This window comes from Letharia lupina, assembly GCF_014066315.1.
Source record: "Letharia lupina isolate WasteWater1 chromosome Unknown contig_7, whole genome shotgun sequence".
Taxonomy (NCBI): domain Eukaryota; kingdom Fungi; phylum Ascomycota; class Lecanoromycetes; order Lecanorales; family Parmeliaceae; genus Letharia; species Letharia lupina.
Window position 1 is genome coordinate 1,926,733 of NW_023502976.1, and position 24,978 is coordinate 1,951,710.

The window sequence follows — 24,978 nt, forward strand, 5'->3', positions numbered from 1 at the left end:
TCCACTGTTAAATTTTATGTCCGAGGTGCATTCATCAAGCAGTACAGTGAAAGAGGTAGAGCATGTCGATGAACAACCATCACTTGCGAGCGACTTCGCTGCTAGCGATTCAGCTTTAAAGAGAACTACTCTTGAATTGCCCTGGGGATTCCGTTTACCGTAGGGCTCTTTTTACCCTGGTGGTTCCATTTGGCCTGGGTTTCGCTTTACCTTGCGTTCCATTTGCTACTGCTTGGCTTGATATTTCCTACCTCCCCCCATCTACTAAGCTGCACCCGTATGAGAGATATTTGGAGTCCAGGCAGATGTTCCATCTACAACACATTGACTCAAGGAACTGGCAGGCGTCTCTCAGTCTCACTTGATTGGTAGACATGCCGATCCCAACGTGGATTCTTGCGTGGCATGCCGGTCAGTATTCTTTCATCACCATGGAATATCGTTGTTAGACCGCCATGTCCTGTATTCTGACCAACCCACTTCCCCAACCTACGGCCAACCATCCTCCACATCCACAATTGTTTGGGTTCCATGCCAACGCCGTCACAGCGGTCTCCTCTTCGTAAATTGTACTCTTAGCCACGCTTTCCTTAGGTTTACTCCCATGTTGCAAGCCAAAATACACCATTTCTCCCTTGTAACCTTCCGTAATACGACTCATACCCTGATGAGGGCCCTGCCCTGGTCTCCTCACCCACTCATGCTTGAAGACAACTTGCTGCCAGCCTGCATCTTTCCTCCCGAGCGCTTTTCTCATCGGGTTCGTGATAATGACACTCCCATCGGCTCCACCTGCAGCGATAGAAGAATGACATTTGCCTACATCCACGATCCCCTGTCCAGGCCCCGGCGCGCTTCCCAGCTTCCCGCAGGCAATGCTGGCATAGAAACAACGCAAACCCCACAACCGTAAGGTCTCCGAGGTCTCCTCTAGAGCGACCACTGAAAGGAGGCTGTCGCAGTACGCGAGACTTGATGGTGGCGTACGTGTGCGCGTTGAAAGGACGTAATCGGTTGTAGGTGCGCGGAGAGAGGTCAGGCGAAGGTTGCCGGATAGCGAGGAAGAGATTAAGAGGGTGGGATGAGTGGGATAGGCGGTTGTGAGCGACAGTATGTAGGTCGAGTGTAGTTGGAGGAACAGCCAAGGCCCGATGTTCACATGCGTTGTTTCGTCTTCTAGGTCGTAGCCACTGAGGGACGGGAGGCTTGGGTTCCGGGATCCACCATTGGACGCATTAGCTGCTTCAGGAAATTCATTGTGCTCAGCTGGAGCAGGGGTAGGAGGCCATGCGCTATGATCTGCCGAGTTATTCGAGTGCAAATTTGGTAGCGATGAATGGGGGACTTGAGGGTAGATATTGTAGATTCCGAGGGCGCCATTGGAGTATCCAATGGCAAGATCTGTGGCCGAAAGCCAAGTCAGGCACGTGGTGACCGGTCTGACATCTTCTTGCTCTGTAACTGCGAGAGGTAGAAGCCCCGAGCTGGCCGAGAACACTGCTGACTGGACCTTCACTATTGGTATTTGAATTGTTGGTAGCCATTCCACGTACGTCAAGCAATTGATCACGGCGAAACTTACAGTAGCTCGTATTGGCCCCTTGCCCCTTTTCAAGCTGGACGTCCAAGACCCTGGCGCAACCGTCACCCCAAATACCGGCGAGCAACCCAATAGAGATCTTGCCAAGAGCGTCTTCGTCTCTCTTGGCCCTGGGTACAGGGCACCATCTAAGTTGAGTAATTTCTCCCCATTCGGTACATAACACCTGTTTGAGTTCAGGTGGTTGGGTGGGACCCATGGTGTTGTTGGAGGATTTAAACGACCATATCTGAACACTCGAAGGAGCAGAACACGACGGTGTGAACGCTGGAGCTTCGATTGGCGTTGTTGCGCGAGTGGAGGTCGAAGCTTCAGCAACTGCCAATGCCAGATACTGTGTATCACCGTAATGATTTGGGGCCCAATCTAGACATCTTACACGGGTACCAACATTCAACATCCAGCCAAGCCTTCGTCTCTTGCTGTTTCTGAATTCTTCTCCAGATTGTTCAGACGATTCGAAATCAGTGTCCCATGCTTCCTCGAGGCTTAGGGTTTGCGACAGTGGTAGGGTAAATACCTTCTGTCTTCCGTAAGGCCCCATAAGAAAGCTGTGACTGCTAGATGTAGTCGGAGGCAAATAAGCGACACCCTCTTCCGAGCTCAGCACTGGTACTTTTTGCTTCTTAGCAAACAAATTTCGACCTCCGTGGTCATAGTACCAGTCCCAACCTACCGTTGCTTCCATCTGACGCTTTTCGTCGGTGTGCGAGACTGAATGGCACATATTCCCTCTGCATGGTAGTGTGGGATCAGCAGCCCATTGGTCTCTTGAATTGACAACATGCAAAATGTCTTCGACGTCTGAGCCGGAAAACAGCATGACCCGGCTTCGGTCATGGTCAGTTCTCGTCGGATTCTCGAGCATGCCTCGAGAATGAACGTTAGCATCTTGATTGGGAGAGTAACCTCTTGGCTTTCGCTTATGGTCTTTGGTAGTACTTCGAAGCTCATGTTCTTCTGGATCCGAGCTTGCATATGACTGGGCATCTTCATACTCTTCCTCTGGTGTCAGGATCGCCGAGCCATCAGAAACTTCGTCAGCGAGAGACTCTTCCTCTTCGTTGCCGTCGACATGGTCTTCTAAAAAATCATGGTCATTTTTTGAGTCTTGCAGCTGCTGCAGTACTTCAAGATCTTCCTCAGAATCCGACCTAAAAATGTCGAGGCCTTCAAAAGCATCGACGGTATATTTCTTGTTGGGCACTCGCTGTCTGCCAGACTTTCGGACGGAATTATTTTGAGCCATAGCCTGAAGTGCAATATTCTACTTCATCACAAAGCGCCGATTCTCTTGCCGCATTCTGTGTTTACGTGGGTTATAAGACTCGAGCTTCGGCGTTGACTAGTCAGCAATTTGCTCAAAGCCACCGTTGAAATAGACTTGGGCTTTGAGTTACTTTCATAATTTAGCAAGCATTGAATGGTCACTTCAATTGGCCTCTGACCTCGTCGTTGTTGTTCCCTCAGTCCGTCAGACGTGCCAAGATCGCTAAGCCTCTTCGGGTTAGCGGCCATTTGCTTAGCCTCTTTGGGTTAGAGTAGTCTGCTGACTTCGCAGCCTTCCGTAGTAAGCAGAAGGTGCTAATCCGAAGGAGCTTAGCGGACTGAGCACTCTGAGGGATTGAGGCAACAGACAGGAGGCCTCAGAGTCATCAATCTACTCACTCGCTCACTTACTGGTCCTTCGCAAGCTCGTTAGCGGTTAACGGTGCTCGTGGTTTGAATACTACTCTGGCCGCTCTAGTTATTCCTTTGGTTCGTCATGACCTCTCTACCTCCTCAGCGCCAACAGCCCTCCCAACAGCGCCGATCGTCGCCTGAAGCCTCATCCTCGCAACAACACCGGAGATCAAGCATACCTCAATCTACGACTTCGGAAGACTCACAAACTGTTCTACTAAACCACCCCTCGTCGTCGGAATCCTCTCCGGAGCCAGAGCCTCAGCCGAAGCAACAAGCGAGGCCGAAAATACAAACAGCGGAATCAAATAAGGAACCTCGAAAATGCTGGATATGCTTTGCGGACGAGACAGAAGATACTCCAACTTCTTCTGAGTGGCGGTCACCTTGTCCATGTTCTCTGACAGCTCACGAGTCGTGCCTCCTGGACTTTGTGGCGGACCTGGAAGCCCCACAAAACAGGAAGAGCTATGGCCCTCCGAAGATAGAATGCCCGCAGTGCAAAGCCAAGATCACCATAGCTCGGCCTCGTAGTCTTATTGTGGAAGGTGTGCGAGCAGTGCAGCGCGCTGCTGCACGATTCATCTTGCCCTTCACTTTCGTCACCTTGTATGTACACTTCGGACCCCGTTCTTCCTCATCCGAACGACTCTTCGAGTTGCAAGACATATTCTGGATGCAGAAGACCCTTGACGCCTCTCCGAACTGTCTTGTTACTCGGCTTTGCCTCGAAGAAGTAAGGCTGACTCCGAATTTAGGGCTGGAACGGTAGTCACGGGATGTTGGGTGCACGGGTTTAGCACCATCTACCTTTTATTTGGCCCTGAGGACGCCGAGCGTTTGTTAGGAACCGATAATGCCGTCGGTATCAACAGCAGATGGGCCCTGGGTCTGCCCTTTATTCCCCTCGCACTCATAGCTGCGAGGACCAGATACGCTGACAACCTCTTACCTATCCTGCCAATATTCTATTTTGCGTCGACTGGCCCGCAACGGGACGGCCCACTTTGGCCACCAAGTGCTTCAATGACCGTGGCTATCTTACCCTACATTCGCGCGGCGTACAATGAATTCTACGACAGAGTATGTGCGCCGAGGGAGAAGGCTTGGATCAAGCAGATCCAACCGCGAGCTGGTGATCATGAAGGAGACGAAGAGCATGAACAAAATCAAGAACAAGCAAATGAATTCGAGGATGGTATGGACATCGGGCTTGATCTACAGGTCGAGATTGTTGAAGAGGAGGAAGGCCACGAAGAAGTGCAGCCAGCAGGTAACGCTCCGGAGGAAGAGCAGGGCCCCGCCAATCAAGGTCAAGACCGAGTTCAAGATCAGAATCCGAACCAGAATCGGCCTGCGGAAGGTAACCAAGCTCATGTCCCAAATGTACAACGGCGTTTACACCACCATCAACATCAACACCAACACCAAAATCAGAATGGGGTACAGGGTCTCGTCCTGAATTTCTTCTCTCTACCTCAAACCATCATGGGTGCTCTAGTCTTCCCTAGTATCTCTGCGGCCATGGGTGCTCTGCTTCAAGTAGCATTACCTCGTTCTTGGACAACACCACCAGGCCGCTGGGATCGATATCCAGCTGGTTTCTTGCAGTCTCGCTTTGGGAGGAGCATCGTCGGAGGGTGTTTGTTCGTTGTGTTGAAGGATACGCTCATGCTATACTCGAGGTATAGATTGGCACAGGACCACAAAAGGAGAAGGGTGGTCGATTATGATGCGAAGAAAGGGAAGAAGGCCGGTGCAACTAGGTGATGATAATTCGGTTGCATTAGGACAGCGCTCAATGGGCGAAGAAGATGGACACATGGATGGCACTTCTTTGAGGATGGCAAGCCTGCGATAGTGATAGCAGGGTAGACTTAGCTCTGGGATTAGTTCATCTGAATAATGTTCATCAATGAAATTTTTGTAGCCACCATTTAGTGATCTGCATTGCAGTGATTGTACCTACCTTACCTACCTACCGTACTAAGTCTTACTCGAGGCGGCGTGCCATGCCCATTCTGGATTAGTCTCTTTTGACATCCATTAGGAAGTTTCGAACATCTCTGGTGTCCTGGGTGCCAGTATCAGCGGAGCAAAGTAATGTGTTAACTCTACAAAAAAACAAGCAAATCGAGATGAGATACCTTCGATGTGTCTCAGACTGATTATATGGATGTCTCGAAAATGACAGCATATCCTTGGTTGACATTTGTTGGCGACAAGCGCATCCGCTGATGGCTAAACCCCATGTCTGCAAGACGTTCGCGCTGGAGGCATAAGATGTCGGCAGTACCGGAGGATGAGGAATCACTCTTAGCTTCTGGCCGAGAATCAGAAGACCTTTCTCGCGGGTTCGGAAAGACAACGAGGTGGCAGGGCAGATGCCGTTCACTTTTCCGACAGCGCGGGATTGGGGCCGGAGTTGCGACCATCATGACATTGGCTACACTTACTGCAGGCTTCATAGCCCTATGGATGCTGTATGTATATCATCCTTGAACTTCTTGATGTTATTTCTGACAGCCTAGATTCTCCAGAGAATCTGGAGCGACTGCGGGTTGTGACTCCGTTCTGGAGGGCTACCAATGTCAACCAGAGCTTTCTCATGCTTGGGGACAGTATTCTCCATATTTCAAAGTGCCATCCGAGATCTCTTCTGACGTACCATCTCATTGTCATGTTGCCTTTGCACAGGTACTTTCTAGGCACGGGGCTCGAGATCCTACCATGTCAAAGACCTTGGCTTATTCTCAAGTCATCGGAAAAATCAAAAGCAAAGTGAGGATCTTTCAAGGCGATTTTGCTTTCCTTGCCAACTACAGCTACACATTGGGCGCAGACCAGCTCACCGACTTTGGAAAGCGAGAACTAGTAAATTCAGGGAGGGCTTTCTTTAATCGATACGAAGATCTTGCCAAGAACACCCTACCATTTGTCAGAGCCTCGGGTCAGCCGCGTGTCATTGACTCCGCTCAAGAATTCAACAAAGGGTTTCATCGTGAAAAGACAGCTGGAGGAACCCAGGATGACGAGTACCCGTATAGTGTGACTGTTATCAGCGAGGCTGACGGTTCGAACAATACCCTGGATCACGGGCTTTGCACCGCTTTCGAGACCTCTAATATTAGCTCCACCGCTCAAGCCACATATGCCTCCGTATTTACTCCATCGATCACTGCACGTCTGAACGCCAATCTTCCAAACGCAAGCCTCACCCTTACAGACACAATTTTCATCATGGACCTATGCCCATTCGAGACGGTGGTTTCATCGTCCAGCAACCCCTCTCCTTTCTGCGCTCTCTTCACTCGAGCCGAGTGGAAGCAGTATGATTACTACCAAACACTGGGCAAATACTATGGCTATGGCGCTGGTAATCCGCTTGGACCTACGCAAGGTGTTGGATTCGTCAATGAGCTTGTTGCGCGCCTAACGGGGAAGCCGGTAGTTGATCATACGAGTGTCAATCGAACGCTTGATACAAACCCCAATACTTTCCCCCTGGGAAGGAGCCTGTATGCAGACTTCGGGCACGATAACGACATGACTGCCGTCTTTGCGGCGCTAGGACTGTATAACAGCACCCTTCCTCTGAGCACGACTCATACCATGACTGTGGAAGAAATGCACGGGTATTCGGCCGCTTGGACTGTGCCTTTTGCGGCCCGGGCGTACTTTGAGAAGTTGCAATGTGATGGGGAGGAAGAAGAAATGGTGAGAGTGCTGGTGAATGAGAGAGTGCTGCCCTTGGAGAGTTGTGGAGGCGATACACTGGGCAGATGTATGCTTGGTAGATTCGTCGAGAGTCTCGGCTTTGCGCAAGCTGGTGGGTATTGGAACCAATGCTTTGAGGAATCAGGCGAAAGAGGCGACGTCGAAGTGGCTTAGTAAATCTTCCCAACCTTCGTGTTGTTCGGTCTGAAGGCTAGCACAGCTCAACAAGCGGCATCATGGCGGTATCTCTCCATACACATTGACGTTTCGAGGGATATCAATACTCCAAAACGAGTAATTTGGGCTTTCCACCGCTTACATGCGCAATATCAGCGGGCAATTTGTCATCCGGATCCCGAGAGCTTGTAATTGAGATTTGCCCGCAAAGCTGCCTCATCATGACACCCCAAGACCTCGATAATTTGACGATGCTGCAGGTATTTTTACCTTCGTTAAGTCATTGGATGGGGAATCAAACCTCCTTCGACGATCATCTTGTCAGCTCAGGGGATTTCAATTTAGGAAGCTTGTCAACTCATGATGATCTCAAAGGCCACTGACTTGCTTTAATCGAGAACTCCAGAAATCTCCTGCCATAGAGAACGATTGCAGAGATGATAATTCACTTTTCTGGAATAGCGGTTCTGGCCGGTATGAAGACTGTAATTGACATCAAAACAGAATCCTTCGCTAGATCTGACATCCATATCGATTAATCACAGCTTCGTCTTACCGAATAATTCGCTTTCACAGATATCCTGTCTTCTCTTAAGACAGCTTGGGCATGACTTTGGTGATTGTATTATTCAAGTCCGGGCGTTTGCCGTCACTTGTTTGGTAACGAGTTCTATATCTTGGTCAACCCTCAGGAAATTTCATCACACCTATTGACGCTTGGAAGGGGGTTTTAATTCTCATGCTCAAACTTTAAGAGTCAAGCATCCCCTACTGTTAAGTCTTGCGGACCAAGTTGACATTGTCCACCCGACAAAGAACCTTCTCCGAAGCTTCATGCGTAGGACGAGGATGAGACTGAGCGTTCTGCCCTAATTTGTCCGCCACGTCGTCTAAAATTCAAGCCGTAATCCTCTCAGTCGAAGGCTTGCTATGAGATGCATAACAACAGATAGGTAACAGCTCTCGGGGAGGCCAACTGGTGACTTCCAGAGTGAAATAAATCAAGGCATGGACTGGGGAGAATCCATTCGTCCATGTTATATATAAAAGTCACTATTTCATCTGAGGCTCTGTGGTACGACTAATTGATGCTTTCGAAGGCGTGCACATGTTGGCAGGATTTTAAGTCAATTGCTCACTAAGTCATCGAAGGAGCTCGATGGACACGAATCTGACCGGTGGTGATCCGTGAATGCGGGCAAATGGCAGTCGGTACTTCTCCTCCCAGACTGCTTTCACGGCTATTTATACCCATCATTTAATCACATTTGCACGGGATCAACGACTGCACCATTCTAGAGCAACCAATACCCTATCAAGCGAAGAGCAAGAAAGAGCGACCACTGCGGCGCCTCAAATCCGACAACCAACAGCGGCGAACAGTGTATTACCGAGTCACCCCTGTTCTGCTGGGCTCTTGGTCTCCCAGGACTTGGTCAAGCAGAAGGGTCTGAATAAGTGATTTGTACGAAGCAAACAGTGCCAGAGAGGAAAATGTCACTCGTTCAAAAATCTCTCGTAGCAGCCGCAACGTTCTGCGAATGGTTGATCATTTTTGGTGTCTACGTATCAAGAGTGAATGTTCACACAATTCAGGAGTTGCATTGTTCAATCAATAGGGGCCATTTCCAAAGGCATTGTTGCGCACGTTTTGACAATAGGGGTCTGCTAAAAACCAACCGAACGACGGGCGAAGTGGGTGCGACGAAATCTCCAAATTGATCACAAAGTGGAAATTCACTCAATTGAGACCTGGTATTGACGATCTGTTGTCCTATTGTCTATTCCCAAATTTCTTGCTTTTGTCAGATATAAAGGTAAGTGCTCGTCCGTTTTTTTTGCCTTGCCTATATGATCAACGCAACCACATCCTACTGCTCACCCACCACGCACATTCTTCTTCGATCTCGTCACCCCATTAATAAAATCCCGCTCGCTGGTCGAGTGCATGAACACTGTCGTCTTACGGTCAATCACAACATCGAAATGGCAGCAACAACTGGCTGGAAGGATGACTTGGAGGTCCCTCACCCCTTCCCGGTCGCTTCGAACTTGCCAATGAATACACCGCCCCTCGCCGAATCTGCTGTTTCTTCCTTTTCCGGCTCCGGCGGCATCCGCAAATCTACCAGTATGTTGGTATTCGTCCGTTCAGTCCCCCACTAACCTGTGTAAAGTTGACATGAAGAAGAAGACACAGCTTCGTATCTCAGGCCCTGCCCCTGCTCACCGTATCCGGGCCATTTATGACCAGAAGATCGCCGCATTGGAAAATGAGGTGAATTGCCTGAGAAACTGGTGGTGGGTGGACATGATGGATCGCCCGGACAAACGAGACTGGGGCCAGGACGGCCGTTGGAGCGAAATTTACAAGAGGGAGCACTGGCTCCGAGGGTTGGAGTTGGCAGCAAACGGGTGGGTCAAGGCTGACTTCGCAAGGGAGAAGATGATGCAGGCAGACATGAGAGCCAAGGAGAGGGAGGCAAGGAAGGCCAAGGAAGCGGCGGAGAAAGCGAAACGGGAGCTGGCCACCGCGAAAATTGTGCTAGCTGCGGTGAGAAGGGAGCTGGAGGAGAAGAACGATCAGGTCGCAATGGACCGCCAGTTGGCTATGACTTTATTGGCTGCTACACAGTAGCGGAGGAGAGACATTGGGCTATGCTCGTTGACTGTGTGACAAGGTTTTCTGTTGTACTTGTCCGTGACCCTTGGGAGGACCTGTCACGGTGGCTGGATAGCAGGCAAGCTGTCAAAGAAAGTAACATTCTGGAGCGCTAGACCCATACTCACGTAGCTTTTGGGCATCGACCCGGTAGCGTTGGTCACTCATGACAGAAATGGCCCCAGAAAGAGCGCTAAACAGCCTAGGAACTTCCTCGTTGATGCTGCTCTGGTCGAAGTTTTGAGGGTTGGTATTGTCTCGACTGTCATTTCTTTGACACCTATCCCAATAGCAACCCTTGTGACATTCGAGAGGTATGAAAACTCGCTGCATGGAACTTGACACGATGAGAAATTGTTGACTATATCTAGCATTGTGCTCTTCCGCTGTCTTAAGTATCACGTGAAACAAAGGGGGATTTATGCCACATCTCCAATCCATCAGCTAGTCTCTTTACCTCCACGACGTCAGCTCAGAGCGCTCCTTCTGTACATGACATCATGTCCCATAGTCCTCAAGTACTAACAAGGTTGCAGGTAATTGCTCGGCACCAACCCTGGTCTGCTCTTCTTGCCTGTCACCTCCGCCTCCCACCATCCATCATCTTGCAGTCTCAGAACTGCTAAGACATCACCCTTTGCGAAGCTCAGCTCCTCCCCTATAGCGGCGCGATACATATACAATGCTCTTGCTGCATTAGTGTATTAGCATGATTGTCGCCACAGTATCTCTTCCATCATGGTCACAAAGATACGCAATGTCCACAGGTGGAGGGACTCACCAAAATGCAAAATCGGTCTTCCGTCTTGAGTGTACTTCCGTCCGTCCGCTGTGCTCCTACTCCTGATTCTGCTAGCTCCGTGATCTGGCTGCTGTGGCTGCCCGCCGTAATAGCTGATTGGTCGCCCTCCGTTTCCTCGCCCTCTTTGACCGCCGCTACTGACATCTCCGTTGGAAAGCTGCATTGCCATACCGCCGCTGCTGTTTGGCCGTTCTTGTCTTGCATACTGTGGTTGTGGCGAGGGTGCCCGGCCTACGTCGTCCGGTGAGTTGTGCTGAGAATAGAGGGGCTTTGTAGGGCTCGCGCTGGGGCTTTGCCTTGGGCGACCGACATTGTTATACGGAGTCGGGCTTGCAGCTCGTGGATTGCCCTGCTGACCTTGCCCTTGGTATCCAGGTCTTGGGCTAGTGCTCCTCATAGGACGAGGTGATGTTGCGCGAGGCATCTCAGGCCCGCTACCACGGGTACCAGGGCGAGAAGAACCGTACATTTCTTGATTCTGGCCAACATATTTGCGAGTGGTCGACTGCATCTGCGCAGAAGTGAAGGCCGGTTGCGGAGCATCAAGACGTCTGACAGATTGGTCGGAGTAAGAGGGTGGTGGTGTGCCTCGTTGCGCAGCTGAAGTATCTCCATTCTGCATTCCGGATGCGCTGGGAGGTCCAGGCGTAGCAACGCCCGCATAACGGTCTGCTGACATGCGGACTGAGGATTCTTTGTTGACACCTTTAAGTTCAGCGAGAGCAGCGGCGATGGGGTCTAAGTCCTTGACGGGAGAGTGCATGTTCCTTGGAGCGGGCTTGTTGCGGTTGGAATCAGGCGAAGCAACATCGAAGACGTTGGGTCCAACGTTCAACTGGAAATTGGCTCTTGGATCGACGGGCTCGGGACTTCCTGAGTAACGGTCATGTGAGTTTTGAGCATGGCCGTACTGGCGAGTTGGGCTAGAGTCCTTATGCCGGCTATTCGAAGAACCCCAAGTGTTCCGAGCAGTAGGGGTAGCTATTGCTGGATCCTCTTTCTCGTGCTTGCTCTTTCTACGGAACGGGCTGTTGCTGAAGAAACCACTTCTCTTCTTCTGGATCTGTTTCGTCGGGCTCATTGCAGGCACCATTTGACCTTCGCCGTGCTTGATAGGCGATTGCTTTCCGCTCACAGGCTCCTGACTCGAAAAGGACGTAGGATTTGAGTACTCACTCTGAGAGTCTCGACTTGATGGTCTTACAGGGCTGGCAGCAGAGCTACGCTCAGAAGGTGGTGCAGTTCGACAGAACATAGTCATTCCGTCGGTAGGATATTCGTTGTGGGGCACAGTGGGCAATTCATCTACCTTGTGCTGATAAGGAGCCTGCGTCTGAGCCTGTCTTCGATAGTCAATCAATGGAGGTAGCTGTTGCATGGCTTTCTGTGGGGTCATGGTCGTCTCACGACTTGGAGGTGTATTCGTCTCAAGGTGGCCCATGCGTGCAGCCAAATCTGACTGAGGATCGTGGTGGGATTCGAACGTTGAGGGTTGAGGAGAAGAGCTGCGGAAAGCAGGATTGATGGTCCTCTGGAACTGAGCGACTGAATAATCGTCTTCTGAGGCTTCCGAAACATTGTCATTGACATCGCCACGACAGAAGTTGATATACTTTGGAGGATCGGGAATCTCTTGCCCAGTCCCTTTCTCCTGAATGAAGCCAGAGATGTCCTTTTCGACTTCGCACCCTTCAAGTGAAAGCCGTATCTTCTCGCACGACTTGGAAAAGTTAGCAGAGCCTTAGATTGAGCTTTGATAGACACTGACAGCGTCATCGCTAACACAAACAGTCGAGGCCACGTTTGCAAAAGTCCACAAACTGCTCTTCATAAAGTCAAGTCTCTCCTCCTCAAGATCTTGAAATTTCTATGACCATTAGCTGCGCTCAACCTCTACAGAGTGCAATGTTTCTCACATCACATGCAGCCTTCCAGTCTCTATTCCATCGTCCTGTCGTTTCTTCAAGTATTTTAACGGCTGCTTCATACTCGTTGCTTGTGGTAGCTAATTGGATCTGGGTCTTCTCCATCTTGGCTTTGTTCTTGCGCTCTTCCTGCCCCATTACCATATGGCCTTGGGCTAAGTAGCCTTTTATCTTCAGACAGTCCTGTTCATACCGGTCTCGAGACTACTTCAGGTCAGACAGAAGCTTCGGAGTCTCGATATGTTTGCGCACCTTGTTCACCGCTTGAGTCTGCTGTTGCTTCTGCTTGAAAAGTTTCTCGATACCAGTCTGTACAATCTTTCTCCGCTCTTTCATTCCTCCGGCAAACGCAGCCAACGGTTCTTCTAACTCGCTTTTCATTTGGCCTGCGATCCCCTGATGCGCTTTTCCCATGGCTTCGACTTCTCCGCGCATGACGTCGAGGGAGGCTCGTAGAGTACCGGCTTCTGACGAACCGAGCGGTTTGCGACATAGCGCAGTCATCTTTCGGGCATAATCGTCTTCTATCGCAGCTCGAGCTAAACACATGTGAGCCTTCGACTCCATTCGAAGTTGCGCTCCGGTGTGTACTGTTGTAGAACGCCTTCAATTCATCGCAAGTTGCTTTCCCATTTTGCATACGCTCTAGCAGTGGCTGAACACCAGCGTCATCCTTGCCCCAGAAATTGTTCGCGACTGCCAACATCAGCGCTATTTCCCCAAGTGCACGTTCCATATTTTCTTACAGGATAGGGAAACGCTGGGCCCTTCTGCGACAGTTCCAGGCATTCTGCCGACGTGCTGGGGCGTTGATCGCCCGGTCCCCCAATTATTCTTCAAGTACAGTTGTTAACCCGAACGTCAAACTTCTTGAAAAATGACGGACTTGATTGTATGCAAACTGTATGTGAACTGTATATGAATTGTAAGGCAGTAATATAATTACATGGATAGGAATGATACTCAAATGCTAGCCTTTATTTTTCATCTTCCATAAGCTCAATATTTTTAAACACGGCTGTTGTCCCAGAGACAAAGGGGGGGGGAGGCTTATTCTGAATAGGCTTTAAACCAGATAGTTCATCTTCGGTTAGCGGCGCCAAGTCCTTTCGGGATTGAGCCTCAGAACATTGACCTTTTTCTACTTACATGCCTCACTTCTGTACTCTACTCGAATGACATCAACCTCTCTCCTTCCCCTCTCTTGTTCTCTTGTTCCCCCCAAACAGTGATCCTATATCCACAGTCACCAGATCCCGTCAGGATCCTTACGAATGTTTGTCTATCCTAGATGACCAGCTTCCCTCCCCCTCAGCCTGCAGCTCAGAACTCGATTGCTTCCAGTACAAACAGGAATTCGGGCGCACAGCCAGTGAGGGGACAACAGTCAGCCTGGGGGCTACCTGCCCCGGGAACAAGCGCTCGCCGTGGGCTCACTCCTTTGTCAACTAATCTTGGCTCCTCGTCGCTTGAATATTCAGGGCGCCCAAGTCACACCTCATCCTCCTCGCCATTCACACCATCCTTCTCGTCCGTTCTCAACTCCTCAACACAGAACGAAAACAGCAGACAATCATATCCCTCCTCTATAGCAGCGACAACCTTTCCTTCACTGCAATCTGGATCTCAACAAGCTCCATCAGGTCAGTCGCTCTTGTCACCTCGGTCAAGAGCCATCACGCCATCTTCGACTCCATATTCGGCGTCCTCCGCCGCGGCTTCGACCACCGCATCTCAAGCTGGAGGAGGTGGGGGTAGTGGTGGCGGAGGAAGCTCTAGGCATCAAACTTTCTCCCCTCCATTACCACAATATAGTTTGAGCTCTCCCACAACCAACGCCTTTGATCGACCATTCACGGGGTCAATCTCCTCTTCGGCTGCGTCTGGCCAATCCTCTGTATCTAAGATTGTCGTGACTCAGGTCTTTCTGCTGCTGGGCTCTATAACGGAGAAGGAAGGTAAAGCAAAGTGGGACGCCCAAGCAGAGGCTATCCACAAGGTATGACTCTCCAAACCTCAGCCTCCAATGATTTGCTCTGTGTAGCTTTATTGTTGACCGTTTCGTTTGTAGCTCGTGGACTCGAACGGCATGGAAGTCTTCTCTAAATATTTTCGTCGCCTCCTTGTTGGGAACTCTCCCCAAATATTCCCAGGTACCAATCGCAATGTTGAAAATCCCAGCAATTACTACCTATTAGTGCAAGAGATAGAGAAGATAACGCAAGATTCTGAGCAAGCTCCAAAAATTGCAGAGATAATAGACACTTCTGAAGGCGATATCTTTCGTGACTTCGACCTTGCGACGTTCATGAATCACTTCGGACTAGATCCGTTGGCGAAGACTTTGCTGGCTTCAGCCTTTACGCACGTCTCGAAAACAGATCTGAAGGCTAAGGGTATTCTCCAAACCACGTCGTATGTCGGCTTCTGTTACTGAATCTTTGCAGCTGGAGCCATACTTCTTGAGAATTTCGACGGCATCATTGCAAGCCTCGCAAATCTCGAAAACGACAACTACGATGTCGCTCCTTCGTTACTCGCAACATGCGCCCTCAGATTCTTCGAAGATTTACCCCAAGATTCAAGAGCAAATATTGACCTGAAGCGCCTGGGCTACGCGCTGGAGCATCGCTATTCTCCAAAAGGCATAACAGTGCCATCGGAAGTACGATCAGTACTCTTCTTATTCAACCTGTTAGAAATGAAGTATCACCTGGTGAAGGAGATTCAGCTCCGTGGCCCTCAAGTAACGAGCAGTCCTACAGCCGCAAAAGAATTTCTATCACGGCATACGGATGAAACCTTGGATGAGAGACAGGTAGCCGGTGCACTTCTCTTCATGGTGCTGATCCCAGCGCGACAGCAATACTCTCCTGCTGTGTTCGTATCTGCGGTTCACGACTACGTGGAGCGTTTCTTTGACTGGCAGACAGTGGTTCGGGAGCTGGATCTCAAAGGTCTTGAGGTCTCAAGGGACCAATTCCTCGCTCTATATAATGCTCTGCTCCCAATGTCTCAGGAGAACGCTCAATTTGACATCCAGCAACTTTGGGGAGGTCGATGGCGCAACCCCCAGACACAGGTCTCATTCATCCGAGCTTTCCTATCGTGTCAGCCATCAGAGCTTGATGCAACGAACATACCCGACCTACGCCCAGCTTACGATGCCCATGCGTTATTGGATGCCCCTGAGAACGTTGCGCAGCATGCCGAAAGAGCAATACGAGACACGATGATCTCATTAGATGCAGTCACGGCTATGTTCGATCTCATCGTTCGCCCTGATGAAATGCCGTCTCAGGAAGTGGAGGCACTATTGGCGGAGATTATTCGTGGCAAAGAGGCACTGTTTCTTTGCTCGTCTGCAGGGATCGCAAAGCCATGGAGCAAAGGACAGGAGTATATCATGTCAAGTCTATTGAGGATCTTCCTGGACAAGGAGCGACCAGATCACAACTATGTTCTTCACTCACTGTGGAAACAGGACAAAGGATGGGTCGCGACGAAACTCGTCGAAACCCACATCGACGATCCGCTTGAATTAACCATGATAATGGATCTTGCACGGGAGCAAGAGTGGTTGGTGGACTTGTTCACACTCATGAATGGATTTGGCCTAGATCTAGCTGCGCTAGCACATCGCGAAGGCCTTCTTGACCTTGAAAGTTGGGCAGATGACAAAATCGCACAGGATGCCAGTGGATTCGTTATGGGTGTTTTCAAATTCTTGATGCTGAAGGCCCAGGACGAGCTCCGAATCGCACGAGACGAACAGTCGGAGCCGCGGACGGTGAGCCTGGCCATGAAGACGGTCTATGATTTCCTGGCCATGCTAGACCAGCATATGACAGATAGATCCGAGCTGAAAGCACTCCAACGACAATGCTTACAGGCATACCCAAGATTGATCATCTATTGTGAAGGGATAGAAGAGAACGTTGATGTCGACTGCAAAGAGAGCAACCGATTACCAAAAACTGCGGACCATGAGATGCAAGCGCTATACAAAAGGATGTACAATGGTGACCTGAAGGTAGAGAACATCTTGGAGTATTTGCAAGAATGTAAAGCCTCCAATGATCGGAACAAGGTTGATCTTTTTGCTTGTATGATACACGGGCTCTTTGACGAGTTTTCATGTTTCGGCGAATACCCCCTAGGCCCGCTAGCAACGACTGCGGTGCTGTTCGGTGGTATCATCTCAGTCGGCCTCATATCAGATCTAACCCTTCGAGTGGGTCAAGAGATGATTTTGGACTCCGTCCGGGACTATCCGCAGGAAGCGTCAATGTACAAGTTCGGCCTTCAGGCATTGCTACATGTTCTTGATAGGCTTCGGGAGCCGGAGTGGACCGAATACTGCAATCGACTGGCGCAAATTCCCGATCTTCGTGGTACGGAGCCTTACAGAAGAGCCCTCGAGGTGCTTTCACAAAATGGTTCTCAAGGCCCGGATGATTCAAATGCTGTCAATGGCTTAGCGGATGGAATAAGCCTTCCAAACGGCGACATTGACGACTTCCTTTCTCCAGACACAACCTTCCGCTTCAAATCCGTCAACGCAGAGCCCTCTTCAGCTTATGATGAGCCTGACGAAGAGACACAAGAAAAAGTCGTCTTCTTCTTTAACAATGTTTCTGAGCAAAATCTGAAGAGTAGATTGGGTCAGCTCCAGGAAGCGCTCCAGGACAGGCATCATCAATGGTTCGCCTTCTTCCTTGTTGAGGGGCGTGCCAAAGTCGAACCAAATTATCAGCCGCTTTACCTTGACATATTGAACCTCCTTGGCAACAAAGTTCTATGGAATGAAGTCCTTCGAGAAACCTATGTCAGTGTCCAGAAAATACTCAACGCCGAGTCCACAATGCAATCTGCATCCGAGCGAAAGAATCTAAAGAACCTTTCTACATGGCTGGGGTCTTTGACGATTGCACGCGACAAACCAATAAAGCATAAGAACATCTCCTTCTTGGACTTCCTCATCGAGGGTCTCGAGACACAGCGATTGATCCTCGTTATTCCGTTTACCTGTAACGTCCTGGCACAAGGCACAAGGTCGATCGTATTTAAGCCACCGAACCCTTGGATTATGGAAATAATCGCAGCCTTACTCGAACTGTACTTCCATTTCGATATCAAGCTGAACCAGAAGTTCGAGATTGAGGTTCTCTGTAAGGAATTCGGCATGGTTGTGAACGAGGAGGAGGCTTCGACGACGATTCGAAACAGACCTCTCCACGACGAGGACTTGCCGAGTAGTGTGCTACCCGACGGGCTGGACGGCTTCGACGATATGAATTTGAGTGGAATTAGCCGGACCGGTCGAAGCTCAAGGTTTGATACTGACACATTGTCTTCTGCTTTGCCGGATCTGGAATCTGTGCTCGTGTTTCCGCCAGCCACCGGCAGCCCTGCTACTCAAGCTCGACTACGTGACATTGTTCAAGAGGCCGTCAAACGCGCTATCTTGGAGATCATCGCTCCGGTTGTGGAGAGATCAGTCACCATCGCAACGATCGCAACTAGTGCTCTGATTCATAAGGACTTCGCTCGCGAATCGGACGAAGATCGAGTGCGCAGAGCTGCACAACAGATGGTGCGCCAACTGTCTGGAAGTCTTGCCCTCGTTACTTGCAAAGAGCCCCTCAAGATGAGCATGACAAATTACATCCGCATGGCGCAGCAGACAGATTTTCCAGACCAAGCATTTCCTGAAGGTGCTATTCTGATGTGCGTGAATGATAATCTAGACACGGCATGCAACATAGTAGAGAAGCAAGCTGAAGAGCGATCTATGCCCGAGATCGAGGCTCACATCGAGGCTGAGATAGCACAGCGACGACAACATCGGGCCGAGCACCCCAGCGAGCCCTACATGGATCCAGCTTTCAATCGGTGGGCCGGATTTATCCCAGATCCCTATAAGCAGGCATCTGGCGGTTTAAATCAAGAGCAAATGGCAATCTATCTTGAGTTTGCCAGGCAATCCCGGGGACCCGCAAGCCACACTCAAACTGCTTCAGCAGACAGTGGGAGACAGCTGCCCGACGTACTACAGGAGGCATTTGCATCAGTGCCGAATGTCCACACTCCCGCCGAGACGCTACCAATGCCACACCAGCATTCTCAGCAGCAACAGACCGGTCGTATGCTCCCGCCGCCAGTGCCTAATTTGATGGCCGCAGCCCAGACAAATGGATACGCGGATCTTGACGCCGTTCAGGATCGCTTATCCCAGCTCCTTGGTGAAACCAGTCGAATGGTGAAGGAAAATCCAGATCGATCTATGATTGAGATACAACGAGACCGTTGTTTGGTAGAAGTCCTTAGCCAAGCATGGGACCTGATTGCCTCGTCTCCAGATACCATTGCCATGAACTGTGCCGAGGAGATCTGCAAAGGGATCTATGGGAATTCCATGATACGTCTCGAGATCGAAGTGTTCGTGCATTTACTGGCACGATTGTGTCTGACGTACCCAAGCATCAGAAAGGAGGTCGCGATATGGGCAATGAATTTAGAGGAACAGAAACTTTTCAACATCGATGTAACGGCCGCACTGGTCAAGGTTGATCTTTTGCAACTAAAGCAACTCGACATGTTTTTGACCGGTTTGATCTATGATCGGGAGGAGCTTGCGCTTGAAGTCTTGTCCGACATCATGGATGCCTTGCTGCTCAACGACCATCCGACGGCACTACGGGCCGATTTTGCGAGCAGCTTAGGTGCTCTAGGCCAATGGCTCATGGAGGATCCCGCCCTGATCAAGGCCGAGGAACTTGTCCAACGACTGAAAGAGTGGGGAGTCAATGCGACTGTCGACGTCAGACCCGACGAGAGTCTTATTAGAAAGCATCAAATGCAGTACATATTCGCAGAATGGGCTGCAATATGCGATGCTTCGCCAAAAAGCCCCAGCGAAAATATCTTCCCAGCCTTTATATCACAGTTGCACCAGAAACAGTTGGTCAGCTCACAAGAGGATATGTCTGTGTTCCTTCGATTCTGCATTGACGACGCGATGGATAATTACGGCCATGCTAGTCTGAATGCTGATGGGAACTCGGACGAACCGTTTTTCAAGGTCGATTGGTTGGCCAGGCTCATTGTGCTACTGGTGAAGAACCAAGGCGAAATCAATGGGTCTGTGAAACGTAACAAGGCCGCGTATATGAATTCAATCTTGGCCATTCTTACCTTGATAATCAACAACCATCACGTCATGCAAGGAGAGCGCTTCAACCAACGGGGTTTCTTTCGCCTCCTTTCGAGTATTCTGTGCGACTGGCATGACTTTGGGCGAGAAGGAGATACACCGGACCGAGACATGCTCATCGTCTTCGCAAACAACTTTCTGATGTTGACACCTCATCACTTCCCAGCTTTCGCCTACAGCTGGCTTATGCTGATCTCGCACCGGCTTTTCATGCCCAGCCTGTTGAAGCTCTCAAACGATGAGGTGAGCTATGCTCTCTCCTCTACGCACTGCTTTACTAACATCTGGCAGGGTTGGGACTCATTTGCCAAGCTCATGGAGGCAGCGCTGTCGTACATCTGCCAGTTTCTGAAGCCGAGCACCATCACACCTCTCGCAATGGACCTCTACCGAGGCATACTCCGCATTGTTCTCATCTTGCACCACGACTTCCCTGAATTCTTGGCGGAAAATCACTTCCGCCTCTGCAACTCTATCCCACGGTACTGCACGCAGCTTCACAATCTTGTGCTCAGCGCCTATCCTTCTTCCTTTCCAGAGCTCCCTGATCCATTCGTGACAGGACTAAAGGTAGATCGTCTAGAAGAGATGAGAAAAGCCCCCAGGATCGTTGGCGATTACACTGGACCTCTCATTCAAAGCAACATCAAAGATGTCATCGATGCATCGCTAAGGAGTAATGAGATCTCGAGTGACAATCTTACTCATCTAGCTAACGCAGTGTACACGTCGATTGATCGTGGCCTAGCTGTGGATCCCTCTCTTCTACACGCTATCGTCTTGTACATTGGTCAAAGCGCAATTGCGACGGCTGGGCAGAAGGGCGGTCAGCCATTTACCGGTGACTCTCCTCAAGCCTCTTTAATGACCAAGCTGGCGAGGGAGCTTCATCCAGAAGCACGCTACTACTTCCTTAGTGCTATGGCTCACCAACTTCGCTATCCCAACAGTCATACCCACTACTTCAGCTATGCTCTCCTCCACCTTTTCGGAACAGATCTGGCGGATCAGCAGGAATCGGATGTGCGCCAGCAAATCACTCGAGTACTGCTTGAGCGTCTCCATGTGATCAAACCACATCCATGGGGCCTTGTCATCACAACATTGGAACTGATCAAGAATTCGGACTACAATTTCTTCCAGTTGCCATTCATCAAAGCTTCACCATTGGTAAATCTCTACATACGATTTTCTACGAATGAGTGCTAACCTATTGTTGTAGATTCGAACTATGTGTGAACGCTTTTCGCATTCGGCGCAAGAGCGAGAGCATTGGGGTGATCAATTTACTCAGCACATATGAATGCGGCGCTGGCAAGGCGCACGGTGACATGACATAGGGGCACACGCAGGCTACTTTAATAGAGGAGTTTGACGATTGCAAAAGCGACGGCGAACGGAGACTCGGGGCTATGACAGGAGGTGTTTGTGCTTTATTCCGTCATACATCATCATCTGCCCACAATTATGTAGGGTGAGAGGAAAGGTGATATACTGGCTTTGTGGTGTTGCTTTTGATCAGACCCGTAACCCATGGGCGGTCCACCCATGATGTCTACCATGACTGAAGAGACTGAAGAAACGGAGGAGCAGTTATGCTAGCTCATGTATCATAGGCAAAGGGTGAATTGTAGGATAATCGGGTGCTTTGATTGCTATAATGCCTCTCCAAGCACAAGACTTTGGCCATGTGTTTGCCATGTCAGAGCTTAGACAGCTTTTCAAGCCACAGCGGATTCAGTACGCCAGGGTCAAAAGGCGGCTGCTGCTCCTTCTTCCTCATCATCTCGTCATGCCACTTTTGCAGCTCCTTTTTCAGCCATTCGCTGATCTCTTCGGCAGCTTTTCCGGGCATTTCCAGGTGTACAGCATGGTAAGCCCCCTTCACGTATTTCGACTGTACTTTACCAGAGACAACGCCCCCATTCCCTTCTTCTCCGACCCCGGTTTGGTCAATCACCGTTTGGGGATACGCAGAATTGCCAATATCGGACTTGGTACCCCACAGAAACAAGAGCGGTGGCAGAATCTGAGGTAGAATACGCCTCACATGCTTGACTTCGCCACGATAGAAGCCTGGAACTACAACACTATCGCCGGGACGGGTCTTGTAGTCTGGTGCTGCCTCATAGCCCGGGAAGGGCAGGTCAGGCCGCGCATAATTGTATACTTCTTGGGCTTTGGGAGTCGTCAAGGTCACGGCGTGCGGGTGCTGCTGCGTTGGCATGTCACGCAAGTCATACTTGACCACGCGTTCAAAGACGCGCGGGTCGAAGACGGCGTAGTAAGGAGTCGCGCGCAATTTGGCCGCTGCTTCTTCGCGAGATGTCCACGTATCTCTTCGTCTTGCCAGAATGGCGATGCGATGCTGGGAGTGCTCTGGAGGCTTGTCGACTCCATGCGATTGGAGTCGGTATCCGGTTTCGAAATAGGGCTCAATTAGTACCATGCCTGCGAAAAGGCGTTGGTGGAGGTGGGACACTAGAACTACGTTATTACAGCCCCATGACTGGCCGATACCGTAGATTGGAGGAGGCATCTGGGCTGCGAATGTATTGACCATGTGGAGCATATCCCTGGCGCTGTCGAGCCAGTGCGGTTCGTCTCCTATGATTTCTTCATTGAGTAAAAATGAAGCGCCATGGTGGGTCACGTCGCACGCCCAGGCTCCGCGGATTGGTAGGTGGGCGACAAGTTCGTCGAGGAATGGCTCGTAAGATTCTTTGGAAGAGCCGATGCCGTGGGCTAGGATTAATGTAGGGTCTCCTGGTTTTGCTTGTCGGTCTTTTGGAACATAATTTTTGAGAGATAAACGTAGATGGCCGTTTTGCTCGTCTTGGATTCCTCTACTATGGCCTCGAATGTGAGATGCAGGAATGATGTGCGAGGTGATGTTGAACAGATGCTCGGACATAATGGCGCTTGCAGGTAAGACAATCAGGAGTGAGTGGGCCAATTATCAAGACCTACTCTTTGGTCTTATATCAATCTGTGTCGAGCACAGGCTCTGCTAGCATTCATTCCGCCGTTTCTCTTTAATTCCTGCCATTCTCAAGTCAAAGGAAGTAATAGCGAGGAGGTCGGCTTGGCTTAATTCGATTACTCTACCTCCGGAGCAGCACGCTGACGCGCCTGAGACGCCCGAGACGCCAATGCACGACATCTCTAAGAATAGTAAAGTACTTAGCCTTTCTCTATTTTTTGGCTACTTTCATGTTCACCTACGTCACTTCCAGCCTGTCACTCTCCTTTCTTTGTCTTACTTAACCTTCTATACATCTGGCATCTGTAAATTGTCCATTCATCACAGCTCAAGTGACGTTCCTTTTGCAGGCAAATCCCGCATGTAATTGAGGTAGATGTTTCCATGACGAGAGGTAGCTTAGCTCTGGACTCTTCGATAAGTGAGACCTTAGCTCATCCGGTATTTCCTTCACGGTATCATCAGTAGTCTCTGGATTCTCATCCGAGTGCAAGAAGATCTTCATTTCCTGCTGATCGCAAAGTCACCAGCGCAGCATGAGTCGAAAAGAGGTGGTAGATGACAATCACTATGAAGAGTTTGAGCGTCATCATGGAAATGTGGACGCACGAACAAGTGCCAAAGGCCTATGGCTTATGCAACAGGCCTCTGACCTAGAAATTGACAAAAAAAATTGCAACGCCTCCATTGCTCTGCTCAGATGGGAATATTGGCACAAAGATTGTTGTTCGCATAGGACGGCAGCGCAAGAAGAGATTCTTACCGCTATCGAACAGAAAGTAGAAGTGGCCAACATCTGGAGCAAGAGCGCTTGGGATTGGCCTTGGACCTATTTTAGAAGGCTCGGACTGGCCTCCGCTTATATCAAGGAACTCGCGGTTCTGGTGGTTTCCCCAGATGCAGAGCTTCTCCATCTGCTATCCTCTGGCTGGCCTAGCCCTTTCTTCGCAAGTTCAGGATCTGAGAAAGCTTTACCTCTCCCTTCCCTCCCCATCCCGCAACACCATTCTCGACTTCCGGTCTGACGGCTACGTACCAAGCCCACGCTCTCTTGTCGAGCTCTTCGCGGTCCAAGAGTGCCCAAGATTGGAACACTAAATCCAATGCCCGTAGGACCAGGCCTAGGTTCCATTGTTTTTCCACTTTTAGCATGGCTGCAGACTTCTTCTTTGGCGACGATGCTTCGTCCGTTGGAGACGGTACCGAGGCAAACGACTTAAGCAGATACGCTCTTGCGGATTGAGCAGTGTAGATGGGCAAGCCGGAACCTTCCGCACCCTGCGCACCAGAGACCAGCGGACCATTAGAGGAACGCAAAGCTTCGAGGTCAAGGCCCCACAGTGCTGGCTCATCATCGGCTTCGCTGTCTTGCTTCAAAGTCTTTTGACTGTCCATAGCATCTGAGGTCTCTTTCAGATTTCCTGCCGCCTCAGGTTTCTCCTTCCACTCGTAACCCCATCGCTTCATAACTCTAATACTCCTTCCCATTACACGAATTTTGGGCTGCCCTTGGCCCCAGCCATCGTTTTCAGCACTAGTCCCCTTCTCTATGCCCAAGCTGAGGGCTTTAGTCCTTGCATTCACGCTTACGACTGCTTGAGCCAGGCTTAGTCGGGAGGATAACGGCTGGGATGGCATTGTGAATTCCAGTAACTTGGTCGCAAACGCCAAGACTAGTGGGGCTCGATTGGTGTGTACAATAATCTTCGCCAGCTCTTCCTCGTCAGCATCGGATTTAGGGAGGGCCAGAGACTCTTCGATCGCAGCTGGAGTAGCAACGTCTCCCGTAGATACGGTCTTCTTGCGCTTGGCTGGTGATTCCGAAGAAGGGTCTCCAGGCTCCCTCCCTCTCTTCTTGGTGATTCTTTTGGCAGCACTCAATACTTGCTTTGCGAGCTTCTCATCTGTAAATATAGCCTGGATAGCTGTGATGGATGACTTTGCAAGAGAGTCTGAGCTGAGTCAGAGGTCAGCTTGTTTTAATTTTGGACCAGACCAGAAAGACTACTCTTGCCTTGTGAGGTTGGCGCTCTGTAGCTCCTTAATCTTGCTCATAGCCGTTGGAAGCGGTATTCTCGCATCTTGGGAGAGAAATCGCAGCAGCACCTGAATCTCTTTTTTGGTGGTCATCTTGGCTCATCAACAGTTGACATATTTCCTATATCGGGAGACAAGAGAGTCGAACCGTGAGACCGAAGGACGCCTGCATCACT

General features: G+C 50.2%; 8 protein-coding genes across 8 annotated transcripts; 4 read left to right on the forward strand and 4 right to left on the reverse strand.

The window, feature by feature from the left end:
* Positions 1-445: 445 nt before the first annotated feature.
* HO133_009801 (uncharacterized protein) lies at positions 446-2,849 on the reverse strand (the record flags this gene model as incomplete). Its single annotated transcript, XM_037300660.1, has 2 exons — positions 446-1,510; positions 1,554-2,849. 2 exons carry the CDS (start codon positions 2,847-2,849, stop codon positions 446-448), a joined length of 2,361 nt encoding a protein of 786 aa, XP_037154508.1.
* A 516-nt stretch (positions 2,850-3,365) lies between these two features.
* Positions 3,366-5,053, forward strand: HO133_009802 (uncharacterized protein; the record flags this gene model as incomplete). The annotated part of the gene is made up of 2 exons (XM_037300661.1): positions 3,366-3,892; positions 4,042-5,053. 2 exons carry the CDS (start codon positions 3,366-3,368, stop codon positions 5,051-5,053), a joined length of 1,539 nt encoding a protein of 512 aa, XP_037154509.1.
* Positions 5,054-5,719: 666 nt separating this feature from the next.
* Positions 5,720-7,174, forward strand: HO133_009803 (uncharacterized protein; the record flags this gene model as incomplete). Its single annotated transcript, XM_037300662.1, has 2 exons — positions 5,720-5,766; positions 5,992-7,174. The coding sequence occupies 2 exons, from the start codon at positions 5,720-5,722 to the stop codon at positions 7,172-7,174; spliced, it is 1,230 nt and encodes a 409-aa protein (XP_037154510.1).
* A 1,989-nt stretch (positions 7,175-9,163) lies between these two features.
* On the forward strand, positions 9,164-9,815 carry HO133_009804 (uncharacterized protein; the record flags this gene model as incomplete). Its single annotated transcript, XM_037300663.1, has 2 exons — positions 9,164-9,308; positions 9,355-9,815. The coding sequence occupies 2 exons, from the start codon at positions 9,164-9,166 to the stop codon at positions 9,813-9,815; spliced, it is 606 nt and encodes a 201-aa protein (XP_037154511.1).
* Positions 9,816-10,360: 545 nt separating this feature from the next.
* On the reverse strand, positions 10,361-13,355 carry HO133_009805 (uncharacterized protein; the record flags this gene model as incomplete). Its single annotated transcript, XM_037300664.1, has 7 exons — positions 10,361-10,530; positions 10,621-12,361; positions 12,410-12,508; positions 12,558-12,770; positions 12,819-13,105; positions 13,158-13,262; positions 13,313-13,355. 7 exons carry the CDS (start codon positions 13,353-13,355, stop codon positions 10,361-10,363), a joined length of 2,658 nt encoding a protein of 885 aa, XP_037154512.1.
* Positions 13,356-13,857: 502 nt separating this feature from the next.
* On the forward strand, positions 13,858-21,085 carry HO133_009806 (uncharacterized protein; the record flags this gene model as incomplete). The annotated part of the gene is made up of 5 exons (XM_037300665.1): positions 13,858-14,565; positions 14,638-14,962; positions 15,014-20,025; positions 20,074-20,952; positions 21,005-21,085. The coding sequence occupies 5 exons, from the start codon at positions 13,858-13,860 to the stop codon at positions 21,083-21,085; spliced, it is 7,005 nt and encodes a 2,334-aa protein (XP_037154513.1).
* A 399-nt stretch (positions 21,086-21,484) lies between these two features.
* Positions 21,485-22,696, reverse strand: HO133_009807 (uncharacterized protein; the record flags this gene model as incomplete). The annotated part of the gene is made up of 1 exon (XM_037300666.1): positions 21,485-22,696. The coding sequence occupies one exon, from the start codon at positions 22,694-22,696 to the stop codon at positions 21,485-21,487; it is 1,212 nt and encodes a 403-aa protein (XP_037154514.1).
* Positions 22,697-23,093: 397 nt separating this feature from the next.
* On the reverse strand, positions 23,094-24,895 carry HO133_009808 (uncharacterized protein; the record flags this gene model as incomplete). Its single annotated transcript, XM_037300667.1, has 4 exons — positions 23,094-23,276; positions 23,431-23,682; positions 23,741-24,722; positions 24,774-24,895. The coding sequence occupies 4 exons, from the start codon at positions 24,893-24,895 to the stop codon at positions 23,094-23,096; spliced, it is 1,539 nt and encodes a 512-aa protein (XP_037154515.1).
* Positions 24,896-24,978: the final 83 nt, after the last annotated feature.